Source organism: Astatotilapia calliptera, chromosome 8 (assembly GCF_964374335.1).
Source record: "Astatotilapia calliptera chromosome 8, fAstCal68.1, whole genome shotgun sequence".
In the NCBI taxonomy this organism is placed as follows: Eukaryota; Metazoa; Chordata; class Actinopteri; order Cichliformes; family Cichlidae; genus Astatotilapia; species Astatotilapia calliptera.
Genome location: NC_137429.1, coordinates 26,034,490 through 26,052,646, shown reverse-complemented (window position 1 = coordinate 26,052,646; position 18,157 = coordinate 26,034,490). Strand labels below are relative to the sequence as shown.

Here is an 18,157-nt window from a genome sequence, read left to right as displayed (position 1 = left end):
CACTGGAAATTGGGGAGAAAACAAAGAGGGCATGAGGCCTTAGGTTTCACATTCCTGGCTTTTGCTTCAGCTGATTTGCATCAGCTGTTGGGTAATAAGCCATGTGACATGATTAGGCTCAAAACAATCCATTACACAAGGAAAGGAAACAGAAAGTAATCACAGCTCTGTGTAGTTCTGGATACAAATGTACATACTTGTGCTGTGCATGTAATAATTACATCATAACTAACCAGAATATTTGGCTCGCACTGAAAAACTTACAGCACAGTAAGTTTTGATCTTACTAAACTCTGTCTGTTACATTACTTCCTGTCAACCTGTGGTGATATAATAAGGCGTGGGGAAACAGAAACACACACAAGAAACTTCAAAGGCCTAAGATGTTCCTGCCAGTCACGTTTGGTTGCTCAACTCCTGTGATGTTCAAAACCCTCTTGAACTATAGAGGGGTAGCTCACAGTCCAAAAAAGTAATCAGTTATCTCAGCCACACCGTTTTCATCCAGTGTCTGAAACAAGTTCTTTTAGCTCTCTTTTCCTCACTTGAGATCCCTCACAAACCAACAACACAAACAGCAGGTGTGTCACTGAATATATACGGGCGATATTACCTTAATGACATCATGCTGAGCAAAGAGCAATAAAAGGTGAAACAGAGCAGTCTGAAACACACAGGGATTACTCGTACATACACTGACCTCATTATCTGAAACTCTTGATATGTTTAACATGAAATATCAAACTAAGGACAATTAAAACAGCTCCAATTTAACATGAAATATATTGGAAATTAGAGGCTGGATAGCTTTTAATATAGGCAAAAATGCGGGGCTATTTTACTGACACAGAATAGTATATATATGTATAGTCTGTCAGTGAGAACATACCTTACAGTGATCAGTGTGCTTCGATCTTCTCAGTGCATCACAATAAACCACGAAGAGTAACAAGTCTTAACTAGTTTACCTCAGCAGAAGTAAAATAGTTATGAGAGTCCATGTGACTTTTGTCCCAGTCTTGTGATATATGATAATTACCCAGCTACCTGAAACAGAGGTCTGCAACCGCCCGTGCAGTTAGGCAAGTAGTGTCAAGCAGACAGTATATCTGTATGTCCTCAGAGCTCTCTTTAATAAGAGCAGAAATGACATGTTTATAACATTATCTAATCAAATGTAAAACTACAGGGTTTACAGTGTGTCATTTAGTACAGCGAAAGTGCTTTTGAGCCTTCGGAGAACAAGAACAAAACATCCACTAAGAAACGACTACTTTACACTAATGTACCTCGTCATTGCATTGCAACTTTTATATTCATATATTCAAAATAATTATTTTGTTACGAAATACTGTGGAAAAAGAAGCAACAACCTAGAACGAAATAACTAAGTGAAAATGCTGTCCATCTACCTGTTATTACGATAACAACCCTTTAGTTACAGTTGTGGGGCGTGTGTCTTAGCCTGCATTCAACATCTCTGTCCGGCAGGATATAAGCATGACAGATACTTATGATGGCTAGCAACGGCGCTATGCTGGCTAGCATTCGAAACTAACAGCAGAAATATTATGAAGTAATAATAATGACATTAGTCGGTCAATATAAAGAGTTACAGCGATTAATCGGGGCGGCACTTGTATTAGGGAATCTTAACACTGTTAAAAAAGTCCAATTTAGTAGAAAATCTTAAATCGAAACTCATTGTGCATGCTAACATCTTGGCCGACTAGCTAGCTACTGCTAAGCTGCATTCACGTTGCTCGATAAAGGTGGTAAAAAACCGTTCTCTGCTTTAGAGGCGTTCATGTGCGAAAGCTACTCACAAATAGTATATCACTCACAATCAAATTTGTCACTATTTTGTTTCTAAGTTTGACATATAAAACCAAACAGACATATAAACAGTTTTCAGAGACGTGTGAATGTATATTCTGAGGTAGTGAGGTAGCCTTAGGGCAGCTTTTGTGTTAGACAGTGACATTATCAGCAACTGCTGATCTAGTGTCTGAAACAAGTTGTTTAAGATCCCGTTTCCTCCCCCTTTCCCCCTTTAACACTCCCTTTTCAGTGTGAGATTGATGAATACACGCTTTATATTTTGTGTAATCCCCAGTATCCTATTCTATAAATCATCTATTTGTAGTGGGTGTCTGTGAAGAACAAGTATGTCATAAAAAACAAAACAAAAACAGTTGTTTATGAGTTCAGAAACACATACAAACAACAACAACAAACAAAAAAAGTGTAAAGTTGAACTTAGGTTTTACCATTTCTTTGGTTGAATATTTAAAAATGCCGATGACAACACCCCAATAGACGTCAAACAAACTTTCTTAAAGGCTTAACATGTCTCAGCTTGGCATGCAGGTGTGTCACCTGCTACTCAAGCCTCTTGGTAGTCAAAAGATCATTGCACTTACTGTAGGAATGTCGTTTGGTGCCTCAACCAGTTCAACCACGTCTGACTCTGTGACTTCAATAAACGTGTTAAACTTTCACTCTTGTGCACTTGAGTCCTCTATTCCTGGAAGCATGTACAAGAAATTTTGAGTTTGAAAGTAAACTCTTGAGTTGATTAACTCTGAGATCAGCAACTCTGAGACCCCATTTCCAGTGGATGGAGGAATTGTATGTTTGTGTCCGTGCTGACCATGATATTTAACTCACAAAACAGGAGAGAAAAAATAGGAGAGTCGTTTTAATCGGCTTGTTATTTTGTTACAGGCAAAATACAAGTGTGGCATAAAATATAAAATGTTTTGTAATGTGAATTTCCATTAGATGCACTAATTTTGCATTTAGTTTTTAAATCTAATTTTTGAGCTGTGCCCCTGACAGGGCCAAGTGTAGGTCACAACAACTGAAGATAAACATCTGGAGAAACAGATCAGACGCAGACAGTTGTGAGATTAGTTGCCCAGATAGCAACAGACTCTGGACAAATTCAGTTTCAGTTCAATTTATATAGCAGCAAACAGCAACAATAGTTCCCTCAAGGCAACTTTTACTGCAAGTTTAACACTGTTCAATAATAGACAATAACAGACTCCAACAATCAAACAGCACCTCATGAGCCTTGGCAGTGGTGGGTAGGAAAAACTCCCCTTTAACAGAAAAAAGCCTCTGGGACACTCAGGGAGGGGCAGCCATAATATAATTAGGATAAAAATAGGATAAAAGACAGAGTGGAAGAGAGCCAGAGATGAATAATAACTAATGATTAAACACAGACTGCTCTATAAACACACAGTGCTTCTTGATGTCCCCAGCAGGGGGAGCTTCAGTGTCACCAGATCCAGCCCTAAATATATGCTTTAGCAAAAAGGAAAGTTTTAAGCCTTTTTTTGAAGATGAGAGGGTGCCTGTCTCCTGAACCAAAAGTGGGACCTGGTTCCACGGGAGAGGGATCTGACTTCCCTCATTTTTTAATTAAATAAAATCTGTTTGTGCCCTAATTTGTGACCCTTTCGTTGTTTGGACAATTATTCAGTAAAATACTGAAATCATAAAGGGATGGCACAGCTGATCTTCTGCTCAGTCCTACAATGATCTCTGGCTCAATTTTACGCAACTCAAGAATGCTGAAGTATTTCCACAACCGAATGCCAATTTTTTGGGGGGGAAAAAACAAATGAAAAATATATGAATTGCTTATAATTGTATTATTATACAATAAATTAAAAGAAAAGCTGCTCTAACTTTAACTAAGTTTGTGTTGGCTAATACAAAGTCTTAACAGTGGAAAACTTCTTTTACAATGCGGCACCAAGAAATCGCTAATGTTTTAAAATGTTAAATTGAAACAAATCAAACACTTTAAGCCTTTTACACTTCTGACAACACTCACTGCATGTTTGGGAAATGGAAACCACATCAGTGTCACCCTGAAACGCAAGCAGAATGTGTCATCAGGGACATTACACTGTAAAAACTGGTGTGACATAGAATGAGGCGCTAATTGGACAACTGTTCTTTGCAAAATAGCAAAAGGACTGTGTACTGCAGGACAAAGCACAGTAGTTTTCCTCTGACTTTAAGTGGAGCAGAGGAAAGATTTTGCAAGTGTGAGTAAACGGAAATACAAAAAATTAAGTCATTAAATAGTTACATATTTACAAAGATTGCAATCTGTTACATTTGAAACAAGAAAAGAAAAGCGGTGGAAACTATGGGGGGGAAAGAGGCATTCCATAATCGTTACTTATGATTAGTTTAAGTAAATTCTTTCCCTACGCACCCACGTGAAAAAGCAAAGAGTTCACGTTTTGACAAAGAAAGAATTTTACAGATATAGATTTCTTTCTAAACTCCACCCTGCACTTAGTTATTAGAAAAAGGATTTGCAGTAGTGATTCAGACAACTACAAACAATTATGGAACAATCTTGCGTTCAGTTACAGCCAGCTTTTACAGCATGACCTTTCAAAGGCTGTCTGTTCAGAACCACACACAAAAAAACCCTGTCTAAACCATTTATTGGTTTATGAGCCCAAATGACTTCATAATGATTGCTTAGTTAAGGTTTGCAGCTTGCTACTGAAGGTTAAATAGCAAGCTAAAGAAGCAGATCATTTTGGGTCTGCTAATTCTTTCTTGACAGTACCTTCTTTTCTGTGAGGCTCAGCAATCCCACTGCTGTGAAAGCAAACATGATAATCAGTATGACACCATTAACCGTCACTGGTTTTATCTTCTCATACATTTTGTTTTACTCTGTGTCTTTATGGTCACTTCACAGCCCGTCATGGCAGAAGACTGAGTCCGGTTCTGCAAGATGTATTTTCATGCTTAAATAGTTCTTCCTTCCCACTCTCTCCAAGGGCTTTTTCATAAGGGATAGTCTGATTGTTGCTGTTTTCTGTCTTATACTGAATGATCTTTACCTTATAATCTAAAGTGCCTTGTTACATCCCCCAGGAGGATGTCTCTTCTCCCTACTAACCCTTTGTTTTGTCCAGGCTCCACCTCCTCTGTCCCGATTGGATGCTGCGCAGAGTCCGGCTAATTGGTAATCAGCAGAGCACTATTTAAGGTCTGTGGAGCTGTGCTTCTGTGCCTTCTGGCTATTTTGGTTGCCATACCTGTGCAGGCTTGCATGCCTTTGGATCTTGTATGAGCATTGTTGTTTTCATGTTCAGACGGCTTGTAGGGGAGAGCTGCCTTTTGTTTTGACAACCTGTTTTCTCCTGTTTATGTGTTGTTAGGTAGGTTATGGTTATAGGTTGTATATGTTGTTTCTTTGGAGTTAGGCAAGTTTCTTTTATTTCTACATCAGGGATGTTTTGTTTGTTATGTTGGCCTTGGCTCTCCCTGACGTTATACCTCAGTCTGACCCCAAATCCCATCACCAGTATTAAATAAACCTTCTAAAATTACCATCTTGGCTCCTCCTTCTCTATCCACCTTTATGTTCGTCCCTTCAACCCCCTAGACTAGCCAGGGGACGTAACAGCCTTCAGATGACTGGTGATGTAACATTGCATTGAACTCAATTATGATTTACACCACGTTATCATTGATGTCCCATACACTGCTAGCTTGTACATTCTTTCTAACAATATTGTACATGTAGTAACATTTAACAAACATGACTTAGGCAAGATTTTAGGGCTTTAATCTGGCACAGTGACCACTTTAACAGACAAGATGTACGATCTGAGCTACAGAGGGTAGCATAACTCCTTGTGACACTTCAGAGCATTTGACCAGAAAAACACACAGCACAGGAAAACTTGCATACTTGTGCAGACCTGTGTGCGTATGCAAAAGTATTATATGTAAAGTGGCATTGCACCCAAATGTAAAAACTGTTTCATATTGAATAAAGGCATAAATCTACTTAAGTAATGGAACAAATGTTTGAGCATTAGAATATACTTTAATTATGCAGAATATATGCACTATATTACTAGATCATAATTTTTGAATGTTTATATCACATGCTTTTAATTACTTGTGCATCAGGGGGTAGCTTTATCTGTAACAATATAGCTTTTTATCACATTTTATGCTTTAAAATCTGCAGAATAAGCAACTTAAGAGTTAATATAAATGGTATTGAGTTAAAAGTACATCATTTGAAAGTTTGGAAGCAGAAAACAAAATGGCATAGAACAAACAAATACATGTTACATTTTACTGGTCCTATTGCCACTCTCATTCAGTGACATTGGATATTTTAAGTTTCACAGTTCTCTAGCCTAGTGGAAAATTATTTCGCGGACTCTTTCAACATCATCACTGACATCGACCCTGACAACTCCCTCACTCCATCAGGGTTTCACTTAAACAGAGCTGATTTTGGTTTTGCACCAATCAGAATGCTGTTACCAGTTTTATGTTGATAACTACGAAATTACGTCATGAATACATATCAACAAACCATTTAATGCTCTACTTTGTTTCTCTAATTCTATGATGAAATGACTTTCATTTAGTCTTTTAATCCCAAACAAATTTATATTTGACATCTTTCATTTTGTCTTTGTAAACAGCATCAAAGCATTCTGCTTCTGCCTCTGTTAGCTGATTCTTCCAGTCTCCAGCAATTCCTGAAACACAACACACAGAGAAGAATTAAACCTAAATTGAAGGAACTGTTGTGTCTATTATTTTAGGTTGTAAATGTAAAATTCTGTTACAGTTTTTCTCAGTTCCTTACGTACTATTACCAGGCTTATAAGCTAAAAATCCAAACCCTATCTCAGGTGATCATTTAGAAAGTTCTTGGTTCATTTCTAAAACCTAGGTATCACATCCAGGTGCAAACACAGAGTCAAAACTTTTTCTGCACCAATTAGAACCTTTAAAAGTCTGATAAAAGAGCGCTGGGTCGGTGATGCAAAGGAGGAACACAAGGACAAAAAAAATTACCAATAATCCAAGGTACTCCAACATTTTCCTGCCTGCATACTTTCATTTTAAAACCTACATCCACATTCACCTCCTCCCAGAGTCCTGTTTAGACATGCCAGTCGAAGTTATAGGGGGGTGGATAAGAGATATAACTCATGCTATTTCACCATACAGTACAGCTTCAAAACCAACATACTTCGGGGGGGGTTTGACGGGGGGAGAGGGGTTGGGTGCGGTAACCATTCTCAGTAGTATTACAAAAACACACCTTTCCTGAGGAATTCAGACTTGCTCTGGTCCATGATTTCTTTAGGAACAGCCGAGTAGTTCGACATGCTGTTTTTCTTCATGTTCTTGAACAAGCATCGGTCTGCTATCTTCTCTATTACTCCAGTATCCAGAGATTTCTCCATGAACTGAGCGATTCTGGCCACAGAGTCCTTCAGGTCCTGCACCGTGCAGACAAACACCGTTCAGCTCATGTTCTTACCACGAATCTCAGTGTTTGACTCTTTTTTTCGTGTTTAAATTATTTGGAAAGCATTTGCAGTTGTTCTCACCTTTAAAAGTTCTTCATAGGAGATGTACATGATGGACTCCTTATCTTTAGCATTGAGCCAACCCTTCACATGGTCAAACCAGGAACCAAATATAACTGAAAGAAAAAGAAAAGATTCCCTTTGAGTTATTATGAATACAATAGCAAACGTCTCTGCATTAATGGTTCAACTTCATCAATCCTTATTCCTCTTGTTACCAGTTGTAAAATACAACTGAATAAAAGGCTAAATGTCACCTGCTGTTCTAATACAGAGTAAAAAAAAAGAACAACCTTCTCCATCTAGGAACTTCTGGAGGAACTCGCTCTGTGGGCCTGGTTTCACCAGGAACGAAGTTGACCCGAAATAGTGAAAAGCAGACGTAAACACATCTTTGGGGTTCCTCATGACATAGATGACCTGGAGTAATGACAAATCATTACTTCACTTTAAACATTCAACATTTAAGTTTGTAGCTCTATGACCAAATAAAACTACAATGTATGTATTACACAGACAAAGCACTTTGAGTTCATAACCTGTCCTTCACATGCAATCACAGACCTTCTCACTGGTGATTTTTTTTTGTATGGTTGCTTACTTTGCCATGCCAGACACTTGGACACAGGCACAGCAGAATACAAACCCTGTATTTCTTATAGGAACTACTAAGTAATAGCCTGAGGTCTCATAAGAAGCTGTCAGTGGTGAGTAATGACAAATCCTCTGTTCTTGTTGTTGTGTCTTTTAAATTGTGTTGTAATGTTCTTTCAGTTACTTCATTTTCTTTCCACATCAGTTTTCTGTGCGGAGGAAACCTGACAAAGACTTTCACATTTTTCTCCGACAAGTTGTATACTCAGTGTTTTATCAGGTTAATATTAGGGGCTGTTGGCTACATGTCTTTTACAAGTACATGTTGGCTGCCTGTGCTACATTCATGTTTTAAACCACTCAATTTAGATTATGCCTGGATGAATCCCAGCATATCTATGCCAATTATTTATTATTAAGGAGGAGAAGCTGCTACTCTATAGCAGGAATTAAAGAGACCCATAAAACATCCCATTTCACATTTGAATTAACAGCTTTAATGACCCACAAACCAAACTATGTGGCAGACCTACCTTTGGTTTAACTTCAAAGAAGGATGGCGGCATCATGCTGTAGTGGAAGTGAGTTGTAAACATGCGTGGAGACGGCCTCTTTTCAAGGTTGAGGGTAAGGGCTCGATTCTCCTCCAGCCATGGAACACGGTCCCAGTTGTGGAGAGTCTCAACGGAGGCCGGATCCCCTCCGCTGATGATGAGAGGGAGCATCTCCTGCATCCATGTCGTACCTACAAAAAAGAAACAATCTCATGTTTTGATTTAGCTTTTATTTGGGCCTCCCAATATTAGAGCGCAGCGGTTCGACTGAATTGAATTATCTTGATTAACATGTAGAGTGCAGAGGGTTTTTGCAACACGCTTACACATCATACTGGGCTGAGGGTGTCCGAACAGAATTTCCCAAACTTAAATAATAAATAGAATCAGTAGCATAATATTAATAATCAAGGCTAGTCAGGGAGGCGTCTTCTGTTATTGCAGGAAGCGGAGCAGATACGAGGTGAGGTCAGACGAGGACGGAAAGAGGAGAAGATCCGGCAGGGAGACAGCAGGACTGAAGAAGATAGTCATAATAATACATTTTATTGTTGTGGTATAAACTGTATGGTGCGACTTGAGGCAGGCAATGGCTGAGCGGGCTCATGTGAGCCTCCAGCTGAAACAGGAGGCTGCAGGGGCTCGGCTGAGGCGAAACAGGGCCAGCAGGTGCAGAAACCTCTGGCTGAAGCAGAGCTATCTGGAGCTGTGCAGGGCACACAGCTGGCTCAGGATGCAGCAGCTGGGGCTGCGCAGCCCATGCAATCTGATCGGGATGGCTGGCTGGATGAACTCGCCTAGCTCCCAGCTGACGGAGGAGGAGAAGAAGGCTGCACTGCCTCCAGGAGTGCAGAGCCAGCTGAGGTCACAGGCTCAGCCTCTGAGGGGAGTTTCAGTTTCTGAGGAGCCCAGCTGTGTGGAGTCTTTCATAAACTGTTTATGCTGAGTCTGAGTCTGCAGAAGGTCCCAGTGATGTGGAAGACATCATGCCTCGTCCCTGTACCAAAGACGCCTCGTCCCAGTGGCCCCCAGGATTACAGGCCCGTGGCACTGACCTCCCACATCATGAAGACCCTGGAAAGGCTCATCCTGGACCAGCTGCGACCCATAGTAAGACCACATCTGGATCCCCTTCAGTTCGCTTATCAGCCTCGTCTCGGAACAGAGGACGCCATCATCTACCTGCTCAGTCGTGTCTACACCCATCTGGACCAGCCGGCGAGCACTGTGAGGGTCATGTTTTTTGACTTTTCCAGTGCTTTCAACACCATCAGGCCGACCCTCCTGGGTGATAAGTTAGCAGCGATGCAGGTGGATGCTTCTCTGGTGTCCTGGATTGTTGATTACCTGACAGGAAGACCACAATATGTACGTCTCCCACAGTGTGTGTCTGACAAGGTGATTAGCAACACAGGGGCACCACAGGGGACTGTCCTCTCCCCCTTCCTCTTCACCCTCTACACCACAGACTTCAGCCACTGCACAGAGACCTGCCATCTTCAGAAGTTTTCTGATGACTCTGCGGTGGTTGGATGCATCAGCAGGGATGATGAGACAGAGTACCGGGCTGTGGTCGACTCCTTTGTCACGTGGTGTGAGCAGAATCATCTGCAGCTCAACGTGGCAAAGACCAAGGAACTGATCGTGGACTTCAGGAAGACCAGGAAACACTTGACCCCTGTTTCAATCCAGGGGGTCAGTGTTGACATTGTGGAGGACTATAAATACCTTGGAGTACACATTGACAATAAACTGGACTGGGCTAAAAACACCACAGCACTTTACAGGAAGGGCCAGAGTCGTCTCTATTTTTTGAGGCGACTGAGGTCCTTCAACATCTGCCAGAAAATGCTGAGGATTTTCTATGAGTCTGTGGTGGCCAGTGCGATCCTCTATGCTGTTGCATGCTGGGGGAGCAGGCTGAGGGTCGCAGATGCCAACAGACTTAATAAACTGATCCGTAAGGCCAGCAATGTTGTGGGGATGGAGCTGGACTCCCTCAGGGTGGTGTCGGAGAGGCGGATGCTGTCCAAGATAAAGACAATGTTGGATAACACCTCCCACCCACTCCATGACATGTTGGTCAGTCACAGGAGCTCGTTCAGTGAGAGACTGAGATTACCGAAAAGCACCACTGAACGACACAGGAAATCATTCCTGCCTGTGGCCATCTCCCTGTACAACGCATCCACTTAACACACTGTTTGCTGCTACAACTACACATGTTTCTTTTCCAAATATTTATTTATAAGTGACTTATGTATGTATGTATGTATGTATATGTACAGTGGGGCAAAAAAGTATTTAGTCAGCCACCGATTGTGCAAGTTCCCCCACCTAAAATGATGACAGAGGTCAGTAATTTGCACCAGAGGTACACTTCAACTGTGAGAGACAGAATGTGGAAAAAAAATCCATGAATCCACATGGTAGGATTTGTAAAGAATTTATTCGTAAATCAGGGTGGAAAATAAGTATTTGGTCAATAACAAAAATACAACTCAATACTTTGTAACATAACCTTTGTTGGCAATAACAGAGGTCAAACGTTTACTATAGGTCTTTACCAGGTTTGCACACACAGTAGCTGGTATTTTGGCCCATTCCTCCATGCAGATCTTCTGGAGAGCAGTGATGTTTTGGGGCTGTCGCCGAGCAACACGGACTTTCAACTCCCGCCACAGATTTTCTATGGGGTTGAGGTCTGGAGACTGGCTAGGCCACTCCAGGACTTTCAAATGCTTCTTACGGAGCCACTCCTTTGTTGCCCGGGCGGTGTGTTTTGGATCATTGTCATGTTGGAAGACCCAGCCTCGTTTCATTTTCAAAGTTCTCACTGATGGAAGGAGGTTTTGGCTCAAAATCTCACGATACATGGCCCCATTTATTCTGTCCTTAACACGGATCAGTCGTCCTGTCCCCTTGGCAGAAAAACAGCCCCATAGCATGATGTTTCCACCCCCATGCTTCACAGTAGGTATGGTGTTCTTGGGATGCAACTCAGTATTCTTCGTCCTCCAAACACGACGAGTTGAGTTTATACCAAAAAGTTCTACTTTGGTTTCATCTGACCACATGACATTCTCCCAATCCTCTGCTGTATCATCCATGTGCTCTCTGGCAAACTTCAGACGGGCCTGGACATGCACTGGCTTCAGCAGCGGAACACGTCTGGCACTGCGGGATTTGATTCCCTGCCGTTGTAGTGTGTTACTGATGGTGACCTTTGTTACTTTGGTCCCAGCTCTCTGCAGGTCATTCACCAGGTCCCCCCGTGTGGTTCTGGGATCTTTGCTCACCGTTCTCATGATCATTTTGACCCCACGGGATGAGATCTTGCGTGGAGCCCCAGATCGAGGGAGATTATCAGTGGTCTTGTATGTCTTCCATTTTCTGATGATTGCTCCCACAGTTGATTTTTTCACACCAAGCTGCTTGCCTATTGTAGATTCACTCTTCCCAGTCTGGTGCAGGTCTACAATACTTTTCCTGGTGTCCTTCGAAAGCTCTTTGGTTTTGGCCATGGCGGCGTTTGGAGTCTGACTGTTTGAGGCTGTGGACAGGTGTCTTTTATACAGATGATGAGTTCAAACAGGTGCCATTCATACAGGTAACGAGTGGGGGACAGAAAAGCTTCTTACAGAAGATGTTACAGGTCTGTGAGAGCCAGAGATTTTCCTTGTTTGAGGTGACCAAATACTTATTTTCCACCCTAATTTACGAATAAATTCTTTACAAATCCTACCATGTGAATTCATGGATTTTCTTTTCACATTCTGTCTCTCACAGTTGAAGTGTACCTCTGGTGCAAATTACTGACCTCTGTCATCATTTTAGGTGGGGGAACTTGCACAATCGGTGGCTGACTAAATACTTTTTTGCCCCACTGTATATATTGTACTATTCTTAGTTAGCGTATTGTCTGTCTTGTCTTAATGTTGGTTTAAAATGGAGCACTGTAACAAAAAATAATTTCCCCCAGGGATCAATAAAGTATTCTGATTCTGATTCACAGTCACGCAGTCTCAGAATAAACAATCTTTGGAATTATTATTCCAGACCAGGGAGGAGTGAGCACAGGGAGGAGTGAGCACAGGGAGGAGTGGGAGTAACACAGTTCTTTAAGTCCTTAGAGCAGATGATTCTGTTTCTGAAAACACAGACTTTAAATTTCCAGGCTCAGGAGAAACGTAATCAAAGGTCGGAGAAAGTCCACTACAAAGAGGAAGCCGGAAACCAGGCTTTGTAGCCGGCTAGCTACAATCTTTATGACCACGACGGTATTCCTTATGAGTGAGAGGACCCAAACGCAAGCATTGGAGATGGAACAGAACTTGAACTGAAAGTGAGCCTTTGTTATGGCGGAGCAGAAGTCAAACAAAGCCAAATGTGACAATGACTAAATGACTAGGTTTCGCTAAGAAACCTAAACTGGGAGAAACCTTAAAAACAAGTACAAAGAAACTAAAGACCTGAGCACCTGAGACATGGAAACCTGGAGAATGGGAAACGCGAGACATAGACACACAAGGGGAGATACGCAGATAATCCGGCAGCAAACAGAGGAAGACAAATGGCTTAAATACACAAAGGGATAATGAGGGAATGAGACACGGGAGGACAGCACAGCTGGGAGTACTCAAACATAACGAGACAGGGAGGAAGCAAACCTAAACACACTAAGCAAGCACTACACAAGGACCTATCAAAATAATCCAGGAAACATGAGACACAGACTAAGGCTACGTTCACACTGCAGGTCTTAATGCTCAATTCCGATTTTTTGATCAAATCCGATTTTTTTGTCTGCTTGTTGACACTACAAATAAAATGCGACAGCAAACGCGCTCTAGTGTGAACGCTCAAAGCGGCCCGCATGCGCAAAAGAAGACGTCACACACAACGCGCTCTGTTTAGACCCAGAGCAAACTATTGTTTGACTGATGGCCCTTAATATAAAGACTTCGGACTTCACGTTTCCCAATTTTGTTATTTCCATAATAATGTAAATAACCTAATAATTATCCTTATTGCTGTTTTAGAGGAGCGTTGCTTCAAAGGATAGTTGCAGATTTCTGTCAGAATCTGCAGATTATACAGTACAAATAAAATGTTCACGTTTCTCCAACGTTGTCTTCCCAGCAGTTTCACCGGATGGCCAGGAAGCATTCACGATGTCTTATCGGGCGCTTCTCCGGCGCTGATAATTGGCGTCTGTCTTGTGTCAGTGACGTAAAAGACGGATTTAATGCGACTTGACCGTTCAAACAGCAGTCGCTTTCTGAAACATCGGATATGTATCGGATTCAGTACCACATAAGTGACCCAGATCGGATTTGAAAATATCGGATTTGTGCCGTTCACACTGTCATAGCATGATCGGTGTGAACGTATGACGTGGATTTGACACTGAGACCAGGAGATATGACTGACTAGGGAGAAGGAGGGAACATAGTCTGGACAGAGGAGCTGCATGAACATAGAGAAAAGGGTGACTAGATATGAAATGTGGAATACAGCAAAGGCATAAACACAACCTAAATCATAGAAACTACAGAAAATAACTAAGAAACAAGAAATACAAAGACTATTACATGAATAACACTAAATCAAAGAATATTCAAAAACCAGAAAACATAAACCCTGCGTCCCCAGACCCAGAACCGTGACAATAACCAGGGTTTAGAAATGAGCGAGTTCCAGAATCTTTCACCTTAATGTAGTAGACCAGATATATGTTTCACTTGTTTGCCTTACCTTGTGATTGTGCATAGTATGGTCCGGACAGTCTGTGGGCATTTTATGTTCTACTCACGAGTCTGTTACTAAAAGATCTTTCTGTACAAAGCGAGCTTAATGCAGTATTCAAATATTTACTATAGGCCCACAGTAGTCAGCAGAAACTCGCTCACCTCATTTCATGACACTGGCAAACTTGAGTGTCAAATTTAAAAAAGTTGATGTCAAACATTTGTGCTGGTTTGTGCTGCAAAAAGTTTCGTTTGTGCTGCTCAGATCTGTCCTGCCATTCTAGCAAAACTGAATGCTGGCTTGACAATGAACCAGTTGTACACAGTTCCCTAAATATGCATTCTTCTCTTGTAATAATGAGAAAGCTTAAACTAAAACTACAATAAGCCATCCATTTTCTTCAGTTAGCACTGTATTTATTTAACTTTTTTAATTTTATCCAAGCTAAAGTCCCTGTCTAAGACAGAGCTGATCTAGTCCACTTCCTGTCTGTCCTTTTAAATCCATCTATCGCCTGCTGATTGTTTTTGGTGTTCACAAATACTTTGTAGAAAATATGTCCAAACTCTAATAAAACTTCACTTGTATTCCTCTGTTTTTGCAAGTAAAAAACACCATTCTGGTACTGAACATCACATTTTAAGTTGTAAATACACTGATTCTTATATCGTACTCCCCAAGAGTGCTCAAAGCACTCTATACAACATTCACCTATTCTCACAAGCACTCTAACTACATTCACACTGATGGACGCATCAGAGAGCAACTGGTTAGTTAGCAGGAGTTAACATCTTGCCTATGGATACTTGATATGCAGACTGGAGGAGCCGGGGATCAAACCACCAACCTTCTGATCATTAGGTGACCTGCTCTACTAGCTGAGCTACAGCCACCCCCAGCTGCTGGTAGAAAAGCTCTGCTGTCTGTGGCTTTATGACTAAAAATCAACCGGACGTGATTCATTGTGTTAAAAGGGCAAGTAGCATGTAAAGTCATATCTATTGTCACAGCACCTTTAACAAAAACATAAAGAAAAGTGCCAGAAGACATTTTTGAGCCTTAGTACCACACAGCACATTCATAGGGTATATAGGGTCCGTCTCTTCAGAAATACCAGCCAAAAAGTGGTTCTGTGATTTTTTTTATGTTATTGCTCATCTTGATAAATAGAATGTACTGAAATTATTTTTACGAGGGGTTTGTACATAACATGAAGAAAGGATGCAGGTATAATGCACTAATACAGGTACAGCTGCTCTGTGCCACGGTAACTGTATTACACTGTTCCAAAAAATAGTAATGTCAAATTATTTTACTGTGTAGTTTACAGTTGTGTACTGTTTTTCTAGAACATCATTACATTTACATAAGTAGACTGTGATCTGACACGTCAAATGTAAAATAACATAACATCACTGTAAATGTAATAAAACACAATTTACTTGTTTGTTAAATAAATTCTTTTGTACATATGCATATTTAGATCGTAAAAATACATCCAGAAGTGTCTCCCATCATGCTTTGGGACATGTGCTGCTGTTTAGATGTTCTTGTTTCATTGTTTATGGTTACGTTACTTTAAACTGTTATCTTGAATGTTGTGTTTACGCAGTGGTGCAGCGTCACTGACAGTTGTTTTGTAGAGAGAGTGCTGTACCATGAGTGACTTCTGTTGTGCTGTTGTTGAACCTTGAGGCACATTGCACCACAAGTGTTTTAATAAAGAGCTCCCCTACCAGCTTGGGGTTAAGATTTCTCTGCATGCCACAATGTAAAACATTGCACGGACGCGCTGTGCTAATTATATATTTTGAAAAAGAAATGTAGAGGTAGGAATTGCAATTAATATAAATAACATGACGCTAAGCATCGGCCAATGAATGTGAACTAACAACAAGGTCGCGGGTATGGCTGCGACCGTAGGAAAAAACCCTAATATGAAGGTATTTTACTGCATTTTACAGTAATGTTCTGTTCTTCTAGAACATCATTAAAGTTACGTAAATAGACTTTGACTTCACATTTTGAATGTAAATTAACGTTAAATCACTGTAATGTAATACAACATAATTGTCATGATTATTAAATGTATCTGTCTGTGCATATGCATATTTAGATTGTTAAAATACATTCACAAATGTATCATGATCTCACAAATATCTGTCTGTTATTTGAAAGATTGAACTGTTGAATTCAAATGTAATGCTATGGAAAAGTATATAACACGATCCCTATAAGTTTGTGTTTCATCACATAAGTATTATTATCATTACTAGTTAGGGCGTTCGGGGCTCAAGAGTTGGCAGTTCGCCTTGTGATCAGAAGATTGCCGGTTCACGCCCCGGCTCGGACACTCTCCGTCGTTGTGTCCGTGGTCAAGACTCTTCACCTACCGCCTACTAGTGATGGCAGCCTCGCCTCTGTCAGTCTGTCCCAGGGCATGCAATCAATTATTATTTAAACCAACTGTTAACTGTATATTTCTGTACATTTACGTATTATGATTCATATTTCCACATTCAGTGACCTTGTTTATAGGTAATTTCATTGTTTGATCACGTAAAAATGTTCCTAATTTAATGTCTAAAAGCACTTGGAAAAGGCAGAATCCCATGTCAAATTAGCGCAACTAATTGTATTTTCATTACTGGAAATAACCGTATTTTTATGCGGGAGTTATTTTCTGTAATTATAAGGTCGTATTTTGGCGCCCCAGCTGCCGGAATATTACCATTTTTTCAAGATGCTTTTTCTAACAGTGTATAAAACAGGTAATTTATGTATTTTATAACCCTCATACATTGCTTCTATAGACTGTAGTCAACTCAAAGACATTAGGCATAAATATACATGGAAGCATCGTCAATAACTTTGTGGCAGACGGTCACTGGTGATCCAGAGAAATGAGGTTCTCAGGTTTGGAGTGAATTGCATATATTTAGACGCCGGGCATTGACAGACCTGTTTCTGCCGGAGACTCAACGGACAGTCGGGGATGAGAGCTTTCCAACAAGGTTCCCACATTTAAAATAAACCCCACAATGAAATTTAATGCTAAATACATACCATTAACGTGGTCGCATAAAATGGAAACTAAGAGCAATCCTTGTTTTAAACGATGTGTTAGACCAACGCCAGGACGATTATATAGTGTTATTGCTGCTTATAATAAGAAAACGACAGGTTGAAAAATCCTCTTCCAGCCTACTGAAACAAACCCCTCTTTAGCATAAAAGAAACCATTTGCAGTCGAACCGCGATCACTCACCAGACTTGGGGTACGTTACAATAAGGATGTCATCCGGACGAAACGCAAACTCCTCGTAGTACCTGAGGCTCTCGGGCGGATGGAGACTTGAAGGCACATAGACGCCTTTGTACAGCGTGTATAACTCTGTCTCAGTCATGCTTCAACAAGCAGAAGCAGCTCACTGAAAACAGCTCTGAGAGCTTCGAGCTGAAAAACTGCTGGACTTTGTCTCAACTTAACGCACTATCACTGTTTTTGTAGCTCGAGACTGTAGCGCAACTCCCGCTTCTCCTGTGGTCTCGCGCTGGCTTCTGTTTGCGTCACTTTCCAACAAGTGTGCGATTCTTTGTCAAAGCTCAAGCATTCATGACCAAGTAATCATTGAACTTCCTTTTGGAACATTATTCCCAGTGTGATTTTTGGCAAAATGGGTGGAATAGACTTTTTGTTACGTTGTGACTTTGATTGCAGTTCGTTACCTGTTAAACTCTCAGCTTTCCATCAGCAGGTCCTTCTCTACTGGAAATTAATCTACAAACATAACTTTACTCCTCACAATACCCCTATATGGAACAACAGGTATATTCGTTTGTGTAGGAAATCTGTGTACG

The 18,157-nt window shown here is 40.9% G+C and overlaps 2 protein-coding genes across 5 annotated transcripts in view; both read right to left on the bottom strand.

The window, feature by feature from the left end:
- LOC113027695 (uncharacterized) overlaps nucleotides 1-1,737 on the bottom strand; it is a 46,974-nt gene extending 45,237 nt beyond the window's left edge. Inside the window, exon 1 of one of the 2 annotated variants that reach the window (XM_080305655.1) lies at nucleotides 890-1,737. The gene's annotated coding sequence lies outside the window, so the exon portion shown is untranslated. The remainder of the gene's footprint in view (nucleotides 1-889) is intronic. The other variant, XM_080305654.1, reaches the window with a different exon arrangement.
- A 3,858-nt stretch (nucleotides 1,738-5,595) lies between these two features.
- LOC113027833 (sulfotransferase 2B1-like) lies at nucleotides 5,596-17,868 on the bottom strand. 3 transcript variants are annotated; one of them, XM_026177654.2, is made up of 6 exons: nucleotides 17,565-17,868; nucleotides 8,525-8,736; nucleotides 7,691-7,817; nucleotides 7,419-7,513; nucleotides 7,127-7,307; nucleotides 5,596-6,554 (listed from the first exon to the last, which is right to left on the bottom strand). In XM_026177654.2, exons 1-6 carry the CDS (start codon nucleotides 17,701-17,703, stop codon nucleotides 6,445-6,447), a joined length of 864 nt encoding a protein of 287 aa, XP_026033439.1. In that variant the 5' UTR covers nucleotides 17,704-17,868; the 3' UTR covers nucleotides 5,596-6,444. The 3 variants fall into 3 exon arrangements, with proteins under 3 accessions (XP_026033439.1, XP_080161778.1, XP_080161779.1); XM_080305652.1 differs by lacking the exon at nucleotides 17,565-17,868 and adding an exon at nucleotides 13,026-13,585; XM_080305653.1 differs by lacking the exon at nucleotides 17,565-17,868 and adding an exon at nucleotides 8,872-9,473.
- Between the last annotated feature and the right edge of the window lie 289 nt (nucleotides 17,869-18,157).